General features: G+C 44.8%; 1 protein-coding gene across 13 annotated transcripts in view; it reads left to right on the plus strand.

Moving 5' to 3' along the window:
• The window catches only part of ADGRL3 (adhesion G protein-coupled receptor L3), a 490,192-nt gene extending 477,452 nt beyond the window's left edge, over window positions 1–12,740 (plus strand). For 12 of the 13 annotated variants that reach the window (XM_039710495.1, XM_039710502.1, XM_039710500.1 and 9 more), the window contains one exon: window positions 95–2,524. In XM_039710495.1, the coding sequence (XP_039566429.1) occupies window positions 95–900 (806 nt within the window). In that variant the 3' untranslated portion in view covers window positions 901–2,524. Of the gene's footprint in view, window positions 1–94; window positions 2,525–8,910 lie in introns of those variants that run through there. The other variant, XM_039710508.1, reaches the window with a different exon arrangement.
• The last annotated feature ends 7,754 nt before the right edge of the window (window positions 12,741–20,494 follow it).

Here is a 20,494-nt window from a genome sequence, read left to right on the forward strand (position 1 = left end):
AGCTGCGGCAGCCTAGGAAGGGGGTTTGAGTGTGCACATCCCGCATGAGTGTCCTGTTTGTACAAGTCACCCTCTCTTGTGTAATGTTTTTCAGAGGGGCTTCTGAACAATGCCAGGGATACAAGTGTCACGGATACTCTACCACTGAATGGTAATCACGGCAACAGCTACAGCATCGCCAGCGGCGAGTACCTCAGCAACTGCGTGCAAATCCTTGACCGTGGGTACAACCACACGGAGAACGCCCTCGAGAAAAAGATCCTGAAGGAACTCACCTCCAACTACATCCCTTCCTACCTGAACAACCATGAGCGCTCCAGCGAGCAGAGCCGCAACTTGATGAACAAACTCGTCAACAGTGTGGGCGGCGGGAGCGAGGACGATGCCATCGTGCTGGATGATGCCACCTCCTTCACCCATGAGGAGAGCCTGGGTCTGGAGCTCATCCACGAGGAGTCGGACGCCCCGCTGCTGCCTCCCCGGGTGTACTCGGCGGACAACCACCAGCCCCACCTCTACAGTCGGCGTCGCATCCCGCAAGACAACAGCGAGAGCTTTTTCCCTTTGCTGACCAACGAGCACACGGACGACCTGCAGTCGCCCAACAGGGATTCTCTCTACACCAGTATGCCCGCACTGGCTGGCATGCCCATGACGGAAAGCGTCACCGCCAGCACCCAGACCGATCCTCCACCAGCGAAAAGCGGCGGTGGCGATGCTGACGACGTTTACTACAAAAGCATGCCCAATCTTGGCTCCAGGAACCACGTCCATCAGCTACACACTTACTACCAGCTAGGTCGAGGCAGCAGCGACGGTTTTATAGTCCCGCCAAACAAAGAGGGAACCTCTCCGGACGGCAATGCAAAAGGACCCGCTCACTTGGTCACTAGTCTATAGAAGATTCAGCAAAAATTAAGCAAAGAGACAACTAAAAGCCTCTCCGTAACACTCGGTTTACTGTTCTGAGTTAATCCAAACAGTGGTAATATTGTGTGTACTCCTAAATCTTCATGCTGTTCAAAAGGAAATTCTCAGACTTTTTTTACTGGAATTTTTAGGCCGGCCCGGAGAGGACAGTAACTGCTGTGCCCCCCTTATCTTCCCATCCTTCTTCCCTCCAGACAGACTTCATTATGTTAATGAAAGAGATAGATAACGGCACACTTCGTGGCCTTCTCAAGTTATGCCGTGTTTGTTTAAACAATCCCTGATGCTGTGTTGCTCTAAATACCAAGGACCTGATTTAAGAGGGAAAAAAAAATAATAAAAGGCCAAAAATGTGCATTTGAAGCTAGTAGCGATGACGCATCTAGGTGGGAGCGCTGCGTAAAACAAGCTAGCAAAACTCTTTCTTACCAATCCAGGTCACACCATGGGTTATGGTCACTCACAACTTGGTTTCACTGCAGCGCCCTTTGCTGCAGGAGCAAACAAAACGTAAACAAATTTAATGAGACGGAAGGGAATCCTAGAATCCTGTGCTAAAGGCATATTTTACATTTTGCTGTATTAACGGATGATAAAAACTAATGGCAGAAAAAGAGAAGCGAACAATTTCTATGTAATGTACAGATACTAGCATTGCACATATAGTCTGCTTTCTGTTCCTCCAGAACTTGCGTCCCTGTTAATGTAGTGGAAAAAAAAATAAGAACTTTTTTCTGTTGTGCTGGTCTTGTAAGTTTGTCTACCAGTAGGAGCAAGGTTTATCATAACTCTTTCCTTTTTTTTTTTTAATTTTAAATTTTATTTTGCCTTGTCCACTGCTCCTTCTCTCTGTCCCCTTCCATCCCAGTAAAAAAACTCACTGGGCAAAAAAAAATCCCCGAACATCACTTTCTAAGGACCATTTTTAGTAACACCATCCCCATTTCTTTTCAGCCAAGGCAGCCTTTTAATTTCCTCGCTGTATAACCTTTTTCAGCCGGCATGTTGCCAGCAGTCCTTTTGGCAGACTAGAGCAGGGCAAACTTCCTCATTGTCAGTGCACAACCCATCGTGACGATAATCCTGTGAAGCATCTCTGGCCAACAGCCCCTCAGCCAGGCCCGCGGGTCACATCCAGGGGCTGGGAGGAGGTTCTGTAGTTGTAGTGGGGGTTCTACAGGAGACGGCCATTTCCCTGGAGGAGCAAAGGGCCTTCTCGGCTCAGTCTGGTCCCCGGTTTAAGCACTTGTACTGCAGTGGTTAAGAAGAAAATAGATTGACACGTAGTGAACTAAAAAGTACTTTGCGGTGATTTTTAATTAAAAAGAAAAAAGAAAAAAGTCCTCCGTTCATTATTTTTCCTAACAGGAAATTTATTTATTGGACCAGATTTTTAAGTAACATAGGCTTTCTGGAGGTAAATTAGCAGCACGGAGTATGAATTCTTCTTCTTTTTCTCTTTTTTTTTTTTTTTTTTTAATTTATGATCCATTTTGTACGGTCTCAGCAGTTGAATGACCTCATTACTAATATTTGTTGTAAAAGTGAAGCTTGTTTGCCAACCAATAAACAACTGATCACAATTTAGAAGATACTGTATGTATGTACTGTACAATTAATCTCTCTTTTTTTTGTCGTTGTTGTTCCTCTCTCCATTAATGTCTTCAGTATGAGTCTCCACTCCTTTACAGCATGGGTGAGCAATGCCGAAGAAAGGAGGCCTAAGCTGAGAAATTTAAGCACAAAGGTTATGCAGCTGTGGCTGACTAGAAAAATCAGGCTGGTGGTACTTGTTTAGGGGCAAGAACAACACTGGTTGACATTTGTTGCAGGTGATGCTAGGTCTGTTTTGTGCCTACTGTATAAAGTAGCCGATGACACACGGATGATTTGAGTATAGTGTTTCACATGTCATATCTTTTAATCATTGTAATTTTTTTCTTTTATTAATTTTCTTATTTTCTTTTTTTTTTAATTTGGGTTTTCTGAGATTAAAAACTGCTGGTAGCATGTCAAAGAGTAAAACAAGTCCCCGTTAGGCCTTCTTGGTCGTTGTTTGCTGTCTCTTTATTTTCTTGCTCCGGGCCGATGCCAAACGCCCTCAGCATCCTTGGCCACACCGTGCTTCCCACCCCACCTCTGCCAATGGCCCACTGGCACTTTGCTGCTCTCCTCCAGCCTTCCCCATCAAATCCCTTGAGTGCAATCAGGAATACAGAAAGTTACAGAATAGACTGGAAAGGTTGACATGGGAAATAACCACCTCTGGATATGATTGGTAATGAATTTTCAGTGATTTTTCTCAAAGCCCTCCCATGGCCTGGGCTTAGGAGCTTGGTGCTGCCTCCAACTAAACTGTGCCTATCCAAGTCTTATCATGCTGGGTGAAAGCCAAAAGGCTTGGAGCAGGTGGGTGAGGCACCTGTTGAACATGATATTCCCAGTGCTGGAGGATGAATGCAGCAGCAGCAGATCAGTGGAGCAGTTCCGCCCCATCCCGGGGCTGTCCTCGCCCTGGGGCAGTGCTGCTTGGTGCTTCTCAGCAGTCTCCTTGGGCAGGAGAACCAGGGGTGGTGATATTTGGTGATATTCATGGCCTTCTGGTTCAAGACACCTGAGTCCTTCCTGCAGCACTCTGGCCAAAACATCTTGGGGAAGAAACTCCATGTGGGATGAAGCACTGATCACAGCAGTGCTTCTTGCTGCGCCTAGGTTTCAGCAAGGGAGCATTTCCTGTTGGAATATCGGGGAATCACCCAGCTTCATAGCAGAGTAGCCACTGGCCAGCCAGGTTACGCTCTTGCTCTTGATGCTGCCTCCCTGTTTCATTTTATTTTCCATACCAGCAGCAATGGAAGTGCATAGTGCATGGTGGATCCACTCTTGCAGGTACAGCAGGTTATTCACACCCGTGTGGTTACAGCAATTCATGTAGCAGCCCAAGAGAGGCTGCTGAGGCTTTAAATAACAGGTACCTCTTATTTTGGGGAAAGTAAAAACTCTTTTATTGTATTAGACTCAAAAACATTTTTCAGGGGTATGGTGGAAGTGAGTTCATGCAGAGGGTGAGATACACCGTAGCAAATATCATGGTAAAGTGGGAGGCAGGTGATGAACACAGCATTTACCAGTGTTTCTGAAACTCTGCAGGAACAAACCAGTGGTGGATTTGCTATGGGATGGTTTTGTCCTACTGAAAAATCTTTACCTTCTTTTACTACAAATGGTCATTCTTCCCCAGCCCTTTTGTGTATTTTAGGGTTGTCAGTGTGCAGGCTGGTTTTCCCCTCTTCTCCATCCCTTCTCTTTGCCAGCCTACCCATGCCTATTAGCACTTTGATTACAAAAAAAATGCTGTTTATTTTCAAGCTGGTTCTGTTCCCAGATAATTTCTGTTCCCAGATATAATCTGCTCTGACATCACAAGATTCACTGCTGGTGCTTCTTATGGCTCAGGAAACAGCTGGATCACAAAACAGAGGGAAAACACATATTATTAATTTTATTAAGCCAAAAATGGTTTAAGACTGTAATATAGTGGTGATGTTTTATGAAGGGGAGCAGGAAACAGATTATTTTTGGCATTTTCTTCCCCTTGAGAACAGATTTTGTTGTCAGATAGTTGATTATGGGCATGGTGAAGGTTGTTGATAAGTAGCTCACTACATACAGTTCTTATGTGACTGGCAACAGCGTCTTCTGTGGAGACTGCAGCATGTGAAAATCAACTCACTGTTAAGTCCTCAGTGCCTACAATTCTCCTGGGGTATGAGGGAGAGCTGCAAAACTTCTAAGGCATTTCTTAATGCTGAGCCAAGGCAAGAATGTGAGAAAAAAGCTTGATGAAAATGCAGTAGTGATTATGATGTTAAATCCATACTCATGCTTGGGGCACATTACTGTGTAGGCTGGGTTGAAGGGGATAATCAGCCCTGTACTCAAGGGATCTTTTCTAGGGCTCCATTTAACAAAACAAAAGAAAGAAAACCAAACCAGATTTGCCTTATAGGGAGAAGATTAAAGCTTCATCATTCAAGTGCAACAAGCATCCCACTTTCAGCTGAAAACAGACAAAATAGAGGCAAATAGGTAGTGCTTGATCTGATGAGAACATCAGCTGATACACAGAGCGTTTCCTGAAACAGAGGGCCACCTTTGAGAAGCTTGATCTGCCAGGCATGTTTGGAGTGAGGATTGTTAATGTTGATCCATTGATGCAGTTGCCCCCTCAGAAAGCCTTTCTTGCAGGTGGGGAGAGTGGGGTGGAGAAGTGCAAGGCTCCATGCTTTGCATTTTCCTGAAAATCATCTTAGGATGCTTTACAAGTTATGAATCCCTTTTTTCACTCACTGCTAATTTGTGCAGGACTGGGTTATTTTTCCTGTGTAATCCCATTGCAGACTACCCCATAGAGAGCTGACACATCAGTTTACTGCTTAAGGATACCTTGACTACAGCAGGAAATTCCCACCCATTTTCTGGCAAGAGCCAGAAGAGACTGTAAGATCTCCCTGAAACGTGAAGGAGAAATACAAGGCTAAAGACATGCCAAGAAAGATCATGTGGGAATGGGGGGTATTCATCACAGCTTTGGAGGCACTCTGTAGGCAATAGTGCTTACCATGGTCCTGTTCATTTCTGCCTGTTGATTGCTTTTAATTCCTCGACATCTCTAGTTGTTTACCAATCTTTTTCTTTCCTCCCTTGCCCCAGGTAATAAGGAGTGGATACTTCAGAGGGCCAGGGCAAATAGTGGTGATAGGCACTAAGCTCCTGGGGGTCCTTTTGTGTCTGTGTGTCCCTGTTGCCTACATCCCCCCTTCCCTGACCAGCTGGCCTCTCTGTCACACCCCTGCGTGCCCGTGATCTCACTGGGTTATGAAGAATTTAATACCCTGCAGAATTGCCTAGTCAAGAGGGATAGAAAGACAGCTCATGTTATTAAAAACCTGTCTCAGGAAAGCCTAAGAGCACAAGTTTGGTCATCTGTCACACCCTGACCTCCTCCTTACCTTTAGAAAGAAAAGTACTTTATTTTTAGCTATCTGCTGCATTCAGCTACACTCTATGCAAATTTTATTTAATGAATATTTAGGGTTTAAATAGTCTGGGCTCATGAACATTATATAAATGTCATGTTGTTGCAGGCTCTCTGGTAACGGCGTGGAGGACATGCTGCAGTGTGAAGCTGAAGCCAGATGAAATCTGTGATTAGTGCTCCAGGGAAGGCAGCCATGGGTTGTTCAGTGACTGTCCTGGGTGGGGGCATTAGCAGTGCAGTCCGGGGAGGGCACTGCAGTTCCCCTGAGAGGCAGCAGCACTCCCCTTTCCCGACTGAGGGACATTTCGTTCGGCACAGGTAGCTGGCTTAGGGCCACTTCTGCTCTTCCAAAGGCTTTGGCAAGCCCTGGGGATGAATGGGTCATACAACAGATCATTTATCATCCCAGTTCAGAAGAGGCAGTCTGTTTAAAGCTGAAATATCAAGGCTTGCCAGGATAGCTTGGAAATCTTCCTTTTTCACATCAAAATAGCTTTTTACAGGTGCTTACTGTTTATTGTATTCGGTACGCCAGACAGATGGTGATAGTCTTCTTCAGGAAAATGCCAAGAACAAAAAAAAATCATCCTAAGTATTTTCTGTCTTTTCATTTCTTTACCTTCCACATATTTTCTTTTCTTATATTTCTAATCCTTAAGTACACTGTACACATGTAAAAACCCAAGCTAAAACCTCAATAAATAAACAAAAAATATTGGTATACAGAGCAATTATTATGTGTTGGAAGCAAATGCTTGGTATTTTAGCACTGCTGCCTAAAACCCCAAACAGCAACTTTGAAAACACAAACATAGCTGCTGCACAACCTTCTCAGCTGGTGTGATGGCAATATTTGTACAGATGACCAAATATCTCAGACTGCCACTTACAATGGACTGCATCTTGTGTTACAGCTTTGGAAAGGTTATTTCCAGCAGAAGGGTGCTTGGTGGGTAAATTATGGCAATAATAAAACTGTTTTCAGCCTATCTTCTCCCACTTCTGCTGGAGGCATCTCAGGCAGAGTTAAATTTGGGTCCCTGTGGCAGAAAACCTCACTCCAGACAACAGCCCTGCAGCCTTTGTGTCCCACCAACAGCAAAGGCTTTGCCTTTCAGTGGGAACAAGTCTGGCAATATCCACTGAAAAATGGCTTTGGAGGATGAATGTTGAAAACCAAGCAGTCAGCAAACTGGGTGGAGAATTGGGTATTACACTTGGGAAGCAGAAGCACCAAGCATCTCTGAGGATTTGGTTGCACAAAAGCTGAAAAGGGGGTATGGGAAAATGGATTTGAGTTGGGGGGTACTAAAAGAAAGGGTCCCTAATTTCTGTCAAGGCTTTGTCCTCTGGCTGGAATATGCCACAAAGAGTTTATCAGGTGCTTTCTGTAGGCAGCTGGAGAGAAGTGCAAGGTCATGGGGAATTAGAACCGTGTGTGATTGAAGGCATATTTGAGGCAAGCTGAAGTTTTGCTGTGGCTATTGAGTGCCTGTTCTGGCCAGTCTCTGGTTTCCTCACCTTAAAAAAAAAAAAAAGTTTAAATGGTTTGCCACAAAGCAGCCTTTTGGATTGGGTTTGGGGTTTTTTGGTTGTTTTTTTTTTTGGTTTGGTTTGGTTTTTTGCTTGTTTGTTTTTGTTTTGTTTTGGGGGGTTTTTTTGTTTGTTTGTTTTTTGTTGGTTTGGTTTGGTTTGGTTTTTTAAGAGGGTTCCTTCCTAATAAATAGAAGAGGATTATTTTTTCAGTGCAAACACCTCAGCTCTGCCCTTTGGTCACCTTCCCCTCACCCACTTCCTTGCTTGCTTATTCAAACTTAGAGATAAAAGGGCCTCAATGCTTAAGCTGCTGTTGATATCAGCCAGGAAGAGTGCTACATATTAAATAGGTGGGACTTTTGATTTTCTTTATTCTTTACACACTGTGCACCCAGGCATTTTCCAGTGCCAGCAGCTTGTACTGCAGTGCAAAGCAGGCCACTGAACTAACAGCAGTGGAAACAAAAGGAGAAAATGCATCCCACTACTTAGGAAAAAAAGAAGAAAAATAGATGAGCAACAAGGAAAGGATGAAAGTCCCTCCTCCTCAGAAAAACCCCAAAAGATCAGCCAAAATGGCCAAGCTGGGAGATGCCTGAAAAGTTCCTGGTTCTGCCCCCACACTTTGCCTTTGATGCCATAGAGAGCAACATATATTTGGGAGGGTGAGAAACAGAGTAAAATTATTTATGCTTAGAAAATGTCTCCAGAATAACTCTTGATTCTTCTTGAATGTGATTAGCCTATCTTAAGATCTCCCTGAAATATTATTTATACAAAAGCCTGCATGAGTTCACCCCAAAGTGCGTGTGGCTGTGTCCTCCCAACATGAGCCTGTGAAAGGAGGCGCTTTGCCCCCTTGGGCTGCAGTGATTATAAAGGCAGCTGTAAAGCAGAGCACTCAGGGTGTAAAGTGCCCTTCAGATAATGTCTGATATCAAAACAAATCTGTTTACTCTGCAGTCATTTATACTGAATATTTATTATTAAGGGGTGAGGGGGACACAACAGAAAATGCAGGTTGCCCTGTTGTGTTGACACAAGCTGGCGACTGCAGCTCAGTGATGCGCTAAACACAGGAGCAAAGAGGCACCTCAGTGTCACTCTTCTTCTGCAGAGCAGTGGGCAGCAGCACTGATGCTGCTGTACAACAAACTACTGGCTCATGTGGGGCCAAAGCCAGGCAAAACTGTAGCACCAAATTCAGCAAAAAGGGTGGGAGGAGGTTTGCAATGGGATGCTCACCCATAAGTACACTCACTTTCCCTGAGCAAGCCTTCCTTTTCAAGGCAAGCAAGGCATCCTCTGCTTTGTCTGGGGATGGAAATGACCTTGAAAACAGCTGGTATTGGTTGCGGCGTCCTGCTCCAGTGATTTACCTGCTCTCCCCTTGTTTTTCACAGAAGGCGTAAGGACGCCCAAGCAGGAGCCGGTCTTCAGGCGAGTCACCATGGAGGACAGTGTCATCTAGCGCCTGGGGACGCCGTGAGCCTGCCCCGGCCAGCCCGTGCCAGTGCACCCTCACTCCTCTGTGCCTCAGCCCACCCGTCCCTCACTTGGGATCGCGCTACAGGAGAGGCCGGAGAAGCTGGCCTCGACCAAACCCTCAGCAAACCATTGCATCCCCAAGGAGAGAACAGCCCAGCTGAGATTCCCACTGCCCCGTGCATGGCAGCCCCTGGGATGTGCCCTCGGTGTTTGGCCGCTCGTCTCTTTTTCGAAGATGAGCAGAACAGGTGAAAATTGTCTTTTGTAATAAGAAATCAGTTTCACCTGCTGCGAACATTGACTTTGCAACTTGATAACATTTAAAAAATGGCTGAGTGTGCTTAATCCACCATCCTGAGCCTCTCTCCATGCTCTCAGGCTGGGCTGTGTAAAGGGGAACCTGCTGGATCCAGGTTGCTGTTGTAAATACAGACCTGTCAGTGCGAAGAGCCAACAAGGGAAGGACCAGAGGGACAGAGAAGTAGTCCTTACACCAGAAGAAGCTGAACGTGCCAGCAGAGTACTGTCAAGAGAAGCTGTTGCTTGTAAATAGGGACAGGCGCATGTGTCCAGCAGCAGCTCCACTTGGCCAAAGCTTCTCGGGGGAAAGCTGCTCAGATTTTATTGTCTTGTGTAAATAGAAGTATTTTTTTGAGAAAAAAAAAAAATGAGCCTTAGTATCTTGAAGATAGCGTTTCTCAATCAGCTCAGCTGGGGATGGAAATATGGGAACCACGGGATCTGCCTGCTGGAGGCTGGCGTGGGCTCCCGCAGCCAAGCTCTGCCATCGCCGCAGGTGCAGGAGACACCTGAAGGAGGATGGACCTGTCCAGCAGAGGATTCAGCAGACATTTCTCCCTAGTCCCTGTCAACAGGGTGAACTCATCGGTCCCATGGTCTCCGCTGATGTAAATAATCAGCTATAGCCCACAGAGGACTTGGACTGCTTGGTGCAGTTGTGGGAGGAGGGAGGGTGGGATGGGCAGGAATCATGAGAGGGATGCAAACCCCATCAGCGTGGTGATCCCCAGGCTTTTAGCATTAGTTTTAAAAAAAAAAAAAAAAGGAAAAAAGAAAAAAAAAACAAACCCTGAAAGCTTATTAATGGCTTTGGGCCAACTGTTCGGCTGGGTAAATGGAGGCATGCCTAGACATGTTCTGTGTTCATGTCAGCCAGTGCCTGTCTGTGCAGTTCTCTATCTGTGCAAACGCGTGTGCAAGGCTGTGTCTGGTCTGGGGGGCTGCCAGCCAGTGCAGGTCCCTGTGTCTGTGTAGCTGTGTCCATGAGAGAGCAGAGAAGATGGATGTGTGTGTTCTACTGCCCTTTATCCACCCAAACACATTTGAGGAGTTGTAAGTAACGCTGCTAGGTCCAGCTTTAGTAGCAGGAGTGCGGAGTAGTGTCCACACCTCTCCAGGGAATGAGGCTTGGCAGGCAGGGGGGTGGTGTTAGCTGAGTGAGAGCTGATAAATCTCTGCTCTGCATTGAGTTGTCATCCCCTGTCCCCTGCTGTGGCACAGCAGTGCTCGTCTGCAAACACCGCCAGCAGAACAGGGCTGCACTCCAGCTCGGGCGCTGGCAGGACGGTACCTCCTGGAAGCTGGACAGGAGCTTTGGGACTTCCCTTTCATCATTCACCACCCAAAGCTTACTTATGCCTTATTTACTCTTGAGTCTAGCTGTTCGGCTTCATGCAGTGCAGGGAAATTAGGAAAAGAGAATGAAATTAGAAACTGAAATTAAGAAAAAGCCCATACATGAGAAGAAAACAGATAAATTTGAAAACTACCCCCAATAACTTTCTCTGGACATAGAAGTCTCTCTTCAGCTTAGCATTTTGCAGGAAAGCAATGCCAAGGTGAAGTGTCTTCCCCATGAAAAAGCCAGATAGCATGAAACAACTGTTGCACTATTTAGCACAGCACTGGGGCCAAAGCCCCTTTACCTTTGCAAGGAATGGGCAGTGGGCAATCAACAGAAATTGGAAGCTGCCTCAAATTCCTGAGGGGTGTAGGCATGTAGAGTAGTAATTTGCTTGCAGTGGTCCAAGGTGAGCTGCAGGGAGTTTTTTCCACTTGAATACTTGAATACCTCCTGTCATCCAGCTGTGTGTGTTACCATTAACACCTAAAAACTGCCAGTGCCAAGTGATTTATATATTTATCAGGACATTTTTTAATTTATCAAACCAGTGCATGGGAGGCACTGTGCTTTCATCTGCCACATGTGGACACCTCTTCCTTTGCCCACTTCTCCAGCCTTGTATAGTGTTCCCAGGCAAGGTGACCATCATCTTGGGGATGTGGTTTCCTCCCCAGTGAAGGCTGTTAGCCTTTCTTCCAGGGAGAAAAATAGTGAAAGATATGAACAACACACGCTGACTTTGTGCTAGAAATGTGCTGAAAGTCAGCCAGTGTATTAAGCAAAATAAGTAACTCCAAAATGTTTGAAAGTTCACGATCTTTCACAGATATGAGGGGACCATTCTTGTGGTTTCTAGGGCCCCAAAGGGCAATGCTAAATCCTGAACCCAAGGCTTCCTGACCCTGGGGAGGTTTGAGGTGCAGCATGGGGAAAACTTAGGGGCAGCAATTACAGGAAAGAAAATATTCCCTGGTTTTATTAGATTGCAGGAAAGCAGAACTCCCCTAGTTGGGTTGAGTGGTGGATTTTTTTCATTGGAGCACTCACTATTAGTTCCTCTTCCCAGACAATCCCATCATCCTGTATTTTAAACCCTTTCCTTTATGTCTAGAAGTTATTCTTGGAGGTGTTTACAACAACCTTCAAAGTTTCTCTCTCTCTCCAACCCTAAAAGAGGCTGTCACCCCACAACTGACAGTTGTGAAGATGAGCCAGACCAACCCCAAGTCCTAATAAAAATGATGAATCCAATCCACTGCATCCATATTGATGGCACACAGGTCACACGTGGAGATGAGCAGTGAGGAGGGGGAGGCAGATAATCACTGAAAATTGTGTGTGGGAGGTGCTGTTACCAAACCCACCTGGCAGAGTTTTGATTTAATCCAGCCCTGAGTCAATACTGATTGACATTTCACTTGCTTTCCATATCATAACTGGACTTCCTTACTCCTCAGGCATGGAATGAATCTTAATACATTGTAATTACTGTACTCCTGGTGGTGAACTGGTATGAAAAGCTATCACAAAAAGCATTAATAAAATGTACATTATGAAAAAGAACTCGGCATTGTCTGAAATTAATAATGCACCAGATTTTTCTCATCCACGCCTGCTCATTACAGGCCTGCCCTTGAGTTTTCTATTAAAATGACTTATTCAAACTACTTGTATAGCTGTGTTCAGCGTGAAGTTATCTGCTGTAGGTTTGCATCCCAGTTAGACGTACCGCATGAGGACTTATTAATCTGTTCTATCTTTCAGGCATTGATTTTGGTGACATTTATATAACGCTGGTATGACTAAAATGAACTGATTGATTCATGCGTATGGATTAGTTTGCCTAAGACTTTGAGGCTAGGTAGCTTTATCATGCACTGTAACGCCAGAATTCATCACTGTATTATTTACAAGAGACTGAACTGGCTGCATCTCAACAACTGAAGAGATCTTCACTGTTTTATTTATGTATAAATGTTTACTTAATCAGCCGCCAATTTTGTTTAGCAGAATTTGTTCGCAAACGGAAATTGTAAACGATAACGTGGTTTCTATTTTAAAATTTATAGGCTTTCATCTATAGCAAAATCCAAGATTTCCAAAGTGTCTTTGTCTATTGGCAATCAACAAGCTCTCTTGTATATGCTTTCTGGTAATTGCAATTAGCTGCTGCAATATTTCACATAAAAACAATGCAACCCTAATACGGGAGATGTGAGTGGTAGTGTGTCAAAGTCAACATAAATATCCCAATGCTTACAAATGCTGAAGGTTTAACGAAACAACAGCCTGCCAGTGCAAAGGCTCGTGGACATGTGTGGTGATTTCTGCTGCCTTATCTTACAAGAAAATCCCAGTGCCAGGTAAATTGTGTCTCAGTCACGTGGGTCATGTCCCCTGCTTGAGGAAAGCCTGGTCAAAGAGGGCAAGGAAAACATCTGCTCACTGTGCATTGCAGCTGGGAAGGTGGCTGGGCTATCACGAGTGTTTAAGGGTATAACATTCCAAGGAGGCTTAATCCCAGGTTCCCAATCGATTGCATGTGTTTTCTTTGGACCACGCTGCTTGTCCTGGGGACCAAGGAATAAGGAGACATAAAGGATTTATTAAATGAAAGCAGAGACTTTCCTGTTAGGAGCCATTTAGAAATATTTTTAGTGCAAAGGCACAGAAGAAGTGACATGTTAGAGACCTATAAAATAATGAGTAGTGTCCAGAGAAGGTGAATTGAGTGCTGCAATTCACCATAGGTTATACAGCAAGTGGCACTATGTGGAGCAATGAAGAGGTGAAGTTTTAAATGTAGTTATAAGTAATGTTTCATTACCCATCACAGGATTAGCCCACGGACTCCCTGACCCAATACACCAGTGAAGTGATATACAATGAGCTTTAGTAAGATATTATGCTGTTTCACAGATTAAAGAATGAAAGGGGGGGAAAAAAAGTAAAAGAAAGAGAAGGCTGTCACCTACAGTCTCCTGTTTCAGGGTCAGAAGGAATTGCTGGCTCCCTGAGGAACTGCAGAAACACCCCTGCTGAGTCTTCAGCCATACTTCACACTTGTGATTTTTTTTTTCCCCCAACCATATTTTATTAACATAAAAAATTACAATAGTATTAGGTAGGCCTGGAAAATTACTTGCCAGCTGGCAGTGTGAAAAGGGGAGTGAACTTTCATGTCAGCACCCTGGGCTGTGCTTTCCAGACTATGGGATCATAAGAGAGTGATGCTGTGGGGTTACTGTGCCTCACAACCATTGAACCCATCGCTGCAGAACTGGTGGCAGCAAATAGTCCTTCTCCATGTTTCTTTTTGGCTCCCTCAGGTACAAGAAAGCTGCTATTACATTACTCCTAAATTTTCCCTTTTACAGACCAAATAAACCAAATTCTCTCACTCTGATGGTTTGTTCATTATTCTTTTAGAGCAATCAGGAGAAGCACCTGACAAAGGCTAGGGAGGGAAAGAATAAACACAATATAAGTATGTGGTATGAAGGCTAGGAGCTGCTTTAATCAGCTCTGTGCCCACCTGGATGTAACTCTGGTCCTTCATTGGAGAAGTAATAGCAACACCTGTGGATGTTTCTTAGTGCCCCCTTAACAAGATCGAGGGTGTGTGCTGAGGAGCAGTCTCTTTGTGCAGGCCAAAGTGATGAAGCTGATACTGTTTGCAGCAGTTTTACAACTCCTGGCTGAACTGGAGATTAAACTTGAGGAAGATGTTTCAAGAGTGACTGTACTTCTGAAGAATGATCACTCTGTTGGACCCCTTGGTAAGACACCCCACATGCTAAGTGTTTCTGTTGATGTGCTAGTATGGTAGTTTGACTCGTGTCTCAACAATTAAATTTTATTTCCTGTCTTACACCCTGTTTATCCATGCTAATAGCTCTCCTAGATCTTCTTGGATAGCACCTGCTGTGTAGGAAGGTATAAAATTGTAGGGAGAGCTGAATATTTGTCACCGTAATGTCATCAAAATGGTCTCGACTAAAAGGTGTTGCTGCAGGAGTCTGATTTTTTTTCCTCAAGCTTCCCTCCATGCATATGAGCTTTTAGTCATGTTTCAAAATAAGATGAAGACATGCCTTTTTTTTTTTTTTTTCATCTGTAAAGCTAAAAATGAAGCTGTTACGTGCATGCTTCCTTCTGCTTGGATGCACTTGCCAGCATCTGCTGCTGTGGGAAGCTGAAGTCACTAATGGTGAGGCTAAATTAAACCTCTCCAATGTGTGTATTGAGGGGGCATAAACCAACATCTGCAAGGTGGCTTTGGGGTAAGAGTAGCTGACCCTCAAGCTAATGTGCCCTGCTCAGAGCTTTGTTGTGTTGGGGGCACAGCAGCAGCACAAAAATGAGACTTGGAGACTCTGGTTTTCTTTGCAATATCCTTTATTTACCCTTACATATGTATTATTGTATGGTATGCTCCCCCTAAGCCCCACCTGTGAGGACCAGTGGCTGCCTGCTGCTCTGCACCTCTGCTGAATATTAAGCAGCTTCCTAAAAGCAATGGGGCTGTTATGGCTGAACAGCTTCACCATGTGCAGGCTGCACAGATATCCAGCAAAGAAATCAAAGGCATGATGTCACCAGCATTTCTTATCTAAAATTAAATATCTGTTTTAAGTCCCCAGACACACAGAGACTTTGTATTAGAAACATACACTGAGAGTTCAAACTCTGAGTCATCTCATATATATTTCACTCAAGCCAAGGGAATAGCAGTGAGAATAGACCTGCAAAAGAGCAATTCTCTATTCTAGCAAGATGAGGGAGGAAAAAATGTTCAGGGAAAATACTAACAGGTTCATAAGTGAAAAAATCTTGCCAATGAAATTGTGTCTCTAATATTCTGCACTTTTGCGGTAAAGTCATGATTTGCTGTGGAAAATGCAGCAGAGAATAAGTGGGTCAACTTGTGCTCATTAATGGCAAAGACAGAGTAAGTGGCATTTAAAACAAGTCCACTCAGAGGGAAAGTGAAAATCATTTATTCTGAAGGCATCAAATGTTTGTTGTCACAATTGGATTTCAAGAGCAAGTCACGATGCTTTGGGTGCTGTTGTCCAGGCAGGGCTAAGCCAAGCTCTGGATGTGCTGGAGCCGAGGGCTGCATTTCTGCTGCTGCTCTCCACTGCACTGCAGGACATGTTGAGTGCCCACTGCTGTGCCCTTTCTAGCACATGCCACAGGTGTTCTAGCCCAGTCACCAGGGGCTAAAGTGGGAGAGCTGATGCTGGAAATTACTTGGCCCCACCTGTGCTAAGGGGTAAATTGTGCCAGGCTCTGTGTCAGCCCATTCACACATCAGCAGCTGCACTTGGGTGCAGTGAATATCTGTGGGTCAGGAGCACTTTAATATCCCTCTACCTTTTGTCTCATTATCTCTGTAATGGGCCCTTTGTACTGCCCAGTCTCATGCTGGTTCTTCTTCCTTCATTCATCTCAGGCTGTGCTGCTGATTTTCTTCCCACCTGGGTAGGCTCATGTGTTGTGGCTACACCTTAGCTTGCAAATAGTTTTCTCCAATGTAGATGAAGATGTTCCCTACTCTACAAAAAGAGGCTGTCTTCTCCTGTGAGCATTCCAGTCATGAAGGAGCGGGGCTCTGGGTTCTCTTGGGTTCTGGTGATGCTGCCCGTACAGGAAGGTATGGGGCAGGAGGAAGCACAGAGGCTTTTCTGGAGTCACAGTGGAAAAAAACCCTGCACTAGGCTGTTCTCCAGCTTTTACTGGATTACAGCCCAGACCTGAGACCCAACAGATGCACTGTCAGGTATGAAGTATTGGCCCAAGATTCGTGCTGGCTCTGTAATGGGAACCAATTCCCCTCTCTAATGCACTGTTGTTGCATTGCATAAAAATCATTATTACACATTGTGAAATCTAATTACATTATTGCACACTGTGTATACACTCTAATAAAGGCAGTGGAAGCAATAACACTGCTAGTAATACACCATTCCACTGAAATTGCTATTGCTGTCAATTTTACATTCATTTTTTCTTGATTTAACCTGAAGAGCAAGGCTCTTAGCCTGCTTGCTTTGGCAGGTGGATGAAGTGTCGAGACCTTACAAGAGCTGCAGATCCTCACAGCCCCTATTGTGGTAGGGAGCACATGAGGAGACTACCGTGTCCCAACTCTGATACCCAGTGGTGAGACCAGGCCCTCCTGAGGGTCACAGTGCTGTCCTGAGATGGGTCCAAAGCCAGCTGGGCTCGATTTCCCCTGAACATGCCCCCTCTCTGCACTGATTGTAGATCCTTGGGCACCTGTGCTCTTAGATATCTGAAAACAGATCAGCTCTAATGCTTCCACCCTCTGTTGTTCTGGTGTGCATGAGGAAGAGGAGGATGGATGGTTCTTTGTCATAATTCAGAGATAGATATTTGCCAGTGATGAGATGAGAGGGATTTAGGTCTTGAAATGTTTAGGTTTTTTCAGTTCTCTGCTTCCCCTCCATTAACTTCTCATTGTAAAGCTTATGTGATGAACTGCTAGTGCCAGCCTGCTGGTTTCTTGCATTCTGCTCTCCTTGCAAAGCTGTCACACAAGCACTTTTTAGCTATGCTCTTAGATATCTGAAAGCAGATCAGCTGCAATGCCTCCACCCTCTGTTGTTCTGGTGTGCATGAGGAAGAGGAGGATGGATGGTTCTTTGTCATAATTCAGAGATAGATATTTGCCAGTGATGAGCTGAGAGGGATTTAGGTCTTGAAAATGTTTAGGTTTTTTCAGTTCCCTGCTTCCCCTCCGTTAACTTCTCATTGTAAAGCTTATGTGATGAACTGCTAGTGCCAGCCTGCTGGTTTCTTGCATTCTGCTCTCCTTGCAAAGCTGTCACACAAGCACTTTTTAGTAGTGGAAGAGATGAAGAGGTGCTCCTTAAGCACCTCAGCGTCTTCAAGGAGGTAGGAGCAGAGTTACCAGCCATTGCAATGCTGTTTGCCCTGAATCCATCAGCTGAAGAAATCACACTGGGAGCCAAGGAGAGAGTTGTAGGGGTTGGGATCATCTTCTGAAGATCCCTTCTTTTCAAGTGCGGCAAATGAGGCCTGGGTTCAGCCTCTGAAGAAAAGAAAGGAAAAGGAAAGATGCCAAACCACAGATTGAGGAAAAGTATGACTTTGTATTTCCTTTCCTAGACAGTTTCAGAGGCTAAAAGCTGCTGTTCCCATCACAACCTCTTCTGAAGAAGAGAGCTTGAGCCTGCAGTGCTTCAGTGTGTCTTCACTTCTAAATGAAATGGGATATCAGAAGCTGGTCCCCAAACAACTGCTAAGAATTTACAGGAGGAAAAGACTGGTACTGCTTGAGCCTCCTGTAATGCTTTTTTGCCAGGCCAAAGGCTATCCAGGGTCCTGTGCTGGAAGCCAAGCACAGCTGGGTCATCACTTTTCGTAATGCACTAAGGTTGGTCCCTGGCACAGGGTGGGCACAGTTTTGGCTTTTTCACAGTGTGGGCCTGCTTTACATTGTGAAATACAGCACTTCAGGAACCCATGGGATCAACTCCCTCCTCCTCTGGCATACAAAGCATCAAATGCACCATGTCAAGACCCAACTGCTCTGCTGACCCTCCCTCCATCCGTGTTTACCACTGAATCATCTTGTAAGACAAGTGATTCATTCAGTCTGCCCAAAAGCATCCCATGATTTATTAGCTTTTGCCTGTCTTTTTTTTCCCCAGAAAACCTGCATGGAGACGCATAAGTCTGTGGAACACCTGTGGATCAAAATGTGTAATTTCCATCATGATGTTCTGACTGTAGAGGACCTCCCTCTTTTTAATACTGCAAACTGTGTCTTACAGATGTGGTGGAAAAACATTCCACACAGCAGCCAGCAGGGTATGAAATGCATTCTAGATATAGATATTACTTTTCTAGTTTTTCTGTGCAGCCAGAGGCTCTGCATGGAGAAAGCTTTACGGGAGCAGAGGCAAGCAGAGAGAAGGTGCTGAGATGAAGGAAATTATGGGGGACTATCAAGGGAGAGGAAAACATTTATCTTTACCATAGATATCCCACCAGTTATCAGGTAAAAGACATGTGCAGGTAAGCTTAAATTTTGCTTCAGCCACAGAATAGGATTTTTTTTTAATCACCATGAGCTTGTAATAAGTTAATTAAAATCTCAATAAAGTATTCAGCAGTCTCCACTGGGAAGACATACCTGAACTTAGCTGTGTCCTCTTGGCCCCCTGGATTCCTGTTCTGCACGCACATTTCACATTAAGGATGCCACCACTCTTTTTCTCTTGTGCCAGTCTCAGAAATCACAGATCTCTGTCTCTGGCAAGCTGTCTGGCAATCCTTCCTTTGGGAGGTGTTTTTTTCTTCCTTCTCTTGGACAAAAGTCTGGAGAAAAGAGAAGTGCCAAAAGCTATATATGTAAAATCTAAGAGAACATGGGAGACAATGAGGAGGGCAGTGACAGATGAGGTAGATATCCCACCAGTTATCAGGTAAAAGACATGTGCAGGTAAGCTTAAATTTTGCTTCAGCCACAGAATAGGATTTTTTTTTAATCACCATGAGCTTGTAATAAGTTAATTAAAATCTCAATAAAGTATTCAGTAGTCCTCCACCGGGAAGGTATACCTGAACTTAGCTGTGTCCTCTTGGCCCCCTGGATTCCTGTTCTGCATGCACATTTCACATTAAGGATGCCACCACTCTTTTTCTCTTGTGCCAGTCTCAGAAATCACAGATCTCTGTCTCTGGCAAGCTGTCTGGCAATCCTTCCTTTGGGAGGTGTTTTTTTCTTCCTTCTCTTGGACAAAAGTCTGGAGAAAAGAGAAGTGCCAAAAGCTATATATGTAAAATCTAAGAGAACATGGGAGACAATGAGGAGGGCAGTGACAGATGAGGAATAGGAGGCAAACACCATAAGCAGCCCTGTCTTCCCTTCCTGTGGGGTAAGAAGGTCAAGCTTCCTCAGCACACAGCTGAGTACTAGTTATAACTGTCAAGTTTGTATTGAACCTAGCCCCTGATTTTTCCCTGTAGTAAATTACTGTGGAAGGCAACGGTATTTCTGCCTTTATTGCAGAATCATGGCTATCAGATACAGAGGAGACAAAGGGGTTGCCTTGATAAAGGCCTCTCCCTCGATGCAGTGATTTATGAGCAGTATTGGCTTTCTGGGCCCTGCCGTAGCAGATATTGCCTGGTCTCAGTCTCCCTGGCCTGAAACAGAGGTGTGAATATTGCTGTGGACAAACAGGGGCTTCCTGAGCCAGTTTAACCTGATAAATCATCGGAGCTGTGTTGCAGTAGCCACCACCGGGCAGTCCAAGCACGGAGCAGTCCAAGCTCACAGTCCAGACATGGAGGATGTTGAGCTGCTGGAGGCTGGGAATGGTCAGGAGACCTGGGATCACAGCTTTGGCATATGACTGGTGTACAGAGGTAATACTTTACAGACAGGTGCCTTTTTTTTTCTTTCTTTTTGCTCACTTGCTGACTAATCTTGCTCCATGCTAATGGGTGATAATGCACTGTTAGTGAGATGAACTGCCTTGCTAATGAACTGGACTGGAGGATTTGTACCGACCATAACCTTGCCATATGTCTTGTGCCCTTTCCCTCCTTCACCACCACATCCTTTAGTGATTGTAATCTTTTTCATATTAGTTTCTAGCCTTTTTTGTTTTTAATGGATGATTCCAATTAGTCTCTCATCCGGCAGGTGCAATTCAACGCTCATAAAAAAACTCAATATCCTGCCAGTCCCAAAATTCAATGGCATTCTTCACTAGGGTTCTGATGCTGGAGAGAAGTGATGCACTAAAACTTTGCAAAAATGTTCTAGCTTCAAAGTGGCATGAGTGGCAATC

The sequence above is a fragment of the Passer montanus genome, unplaced genomic scaffold, assembly GCF_014805655.1.
Source record: "Passer montanus isolate IOZ18808 unplaced genomic scaffold, ASM1480565v1 scaffold23, whole genome shotgun sequence".
Taxonomy (NCBI): domain Eukaryota; kingdom Metazoa; phylum Chordata; class Aves; order Passeriformes; family Passeridae; genus Passer; species Passer montanus.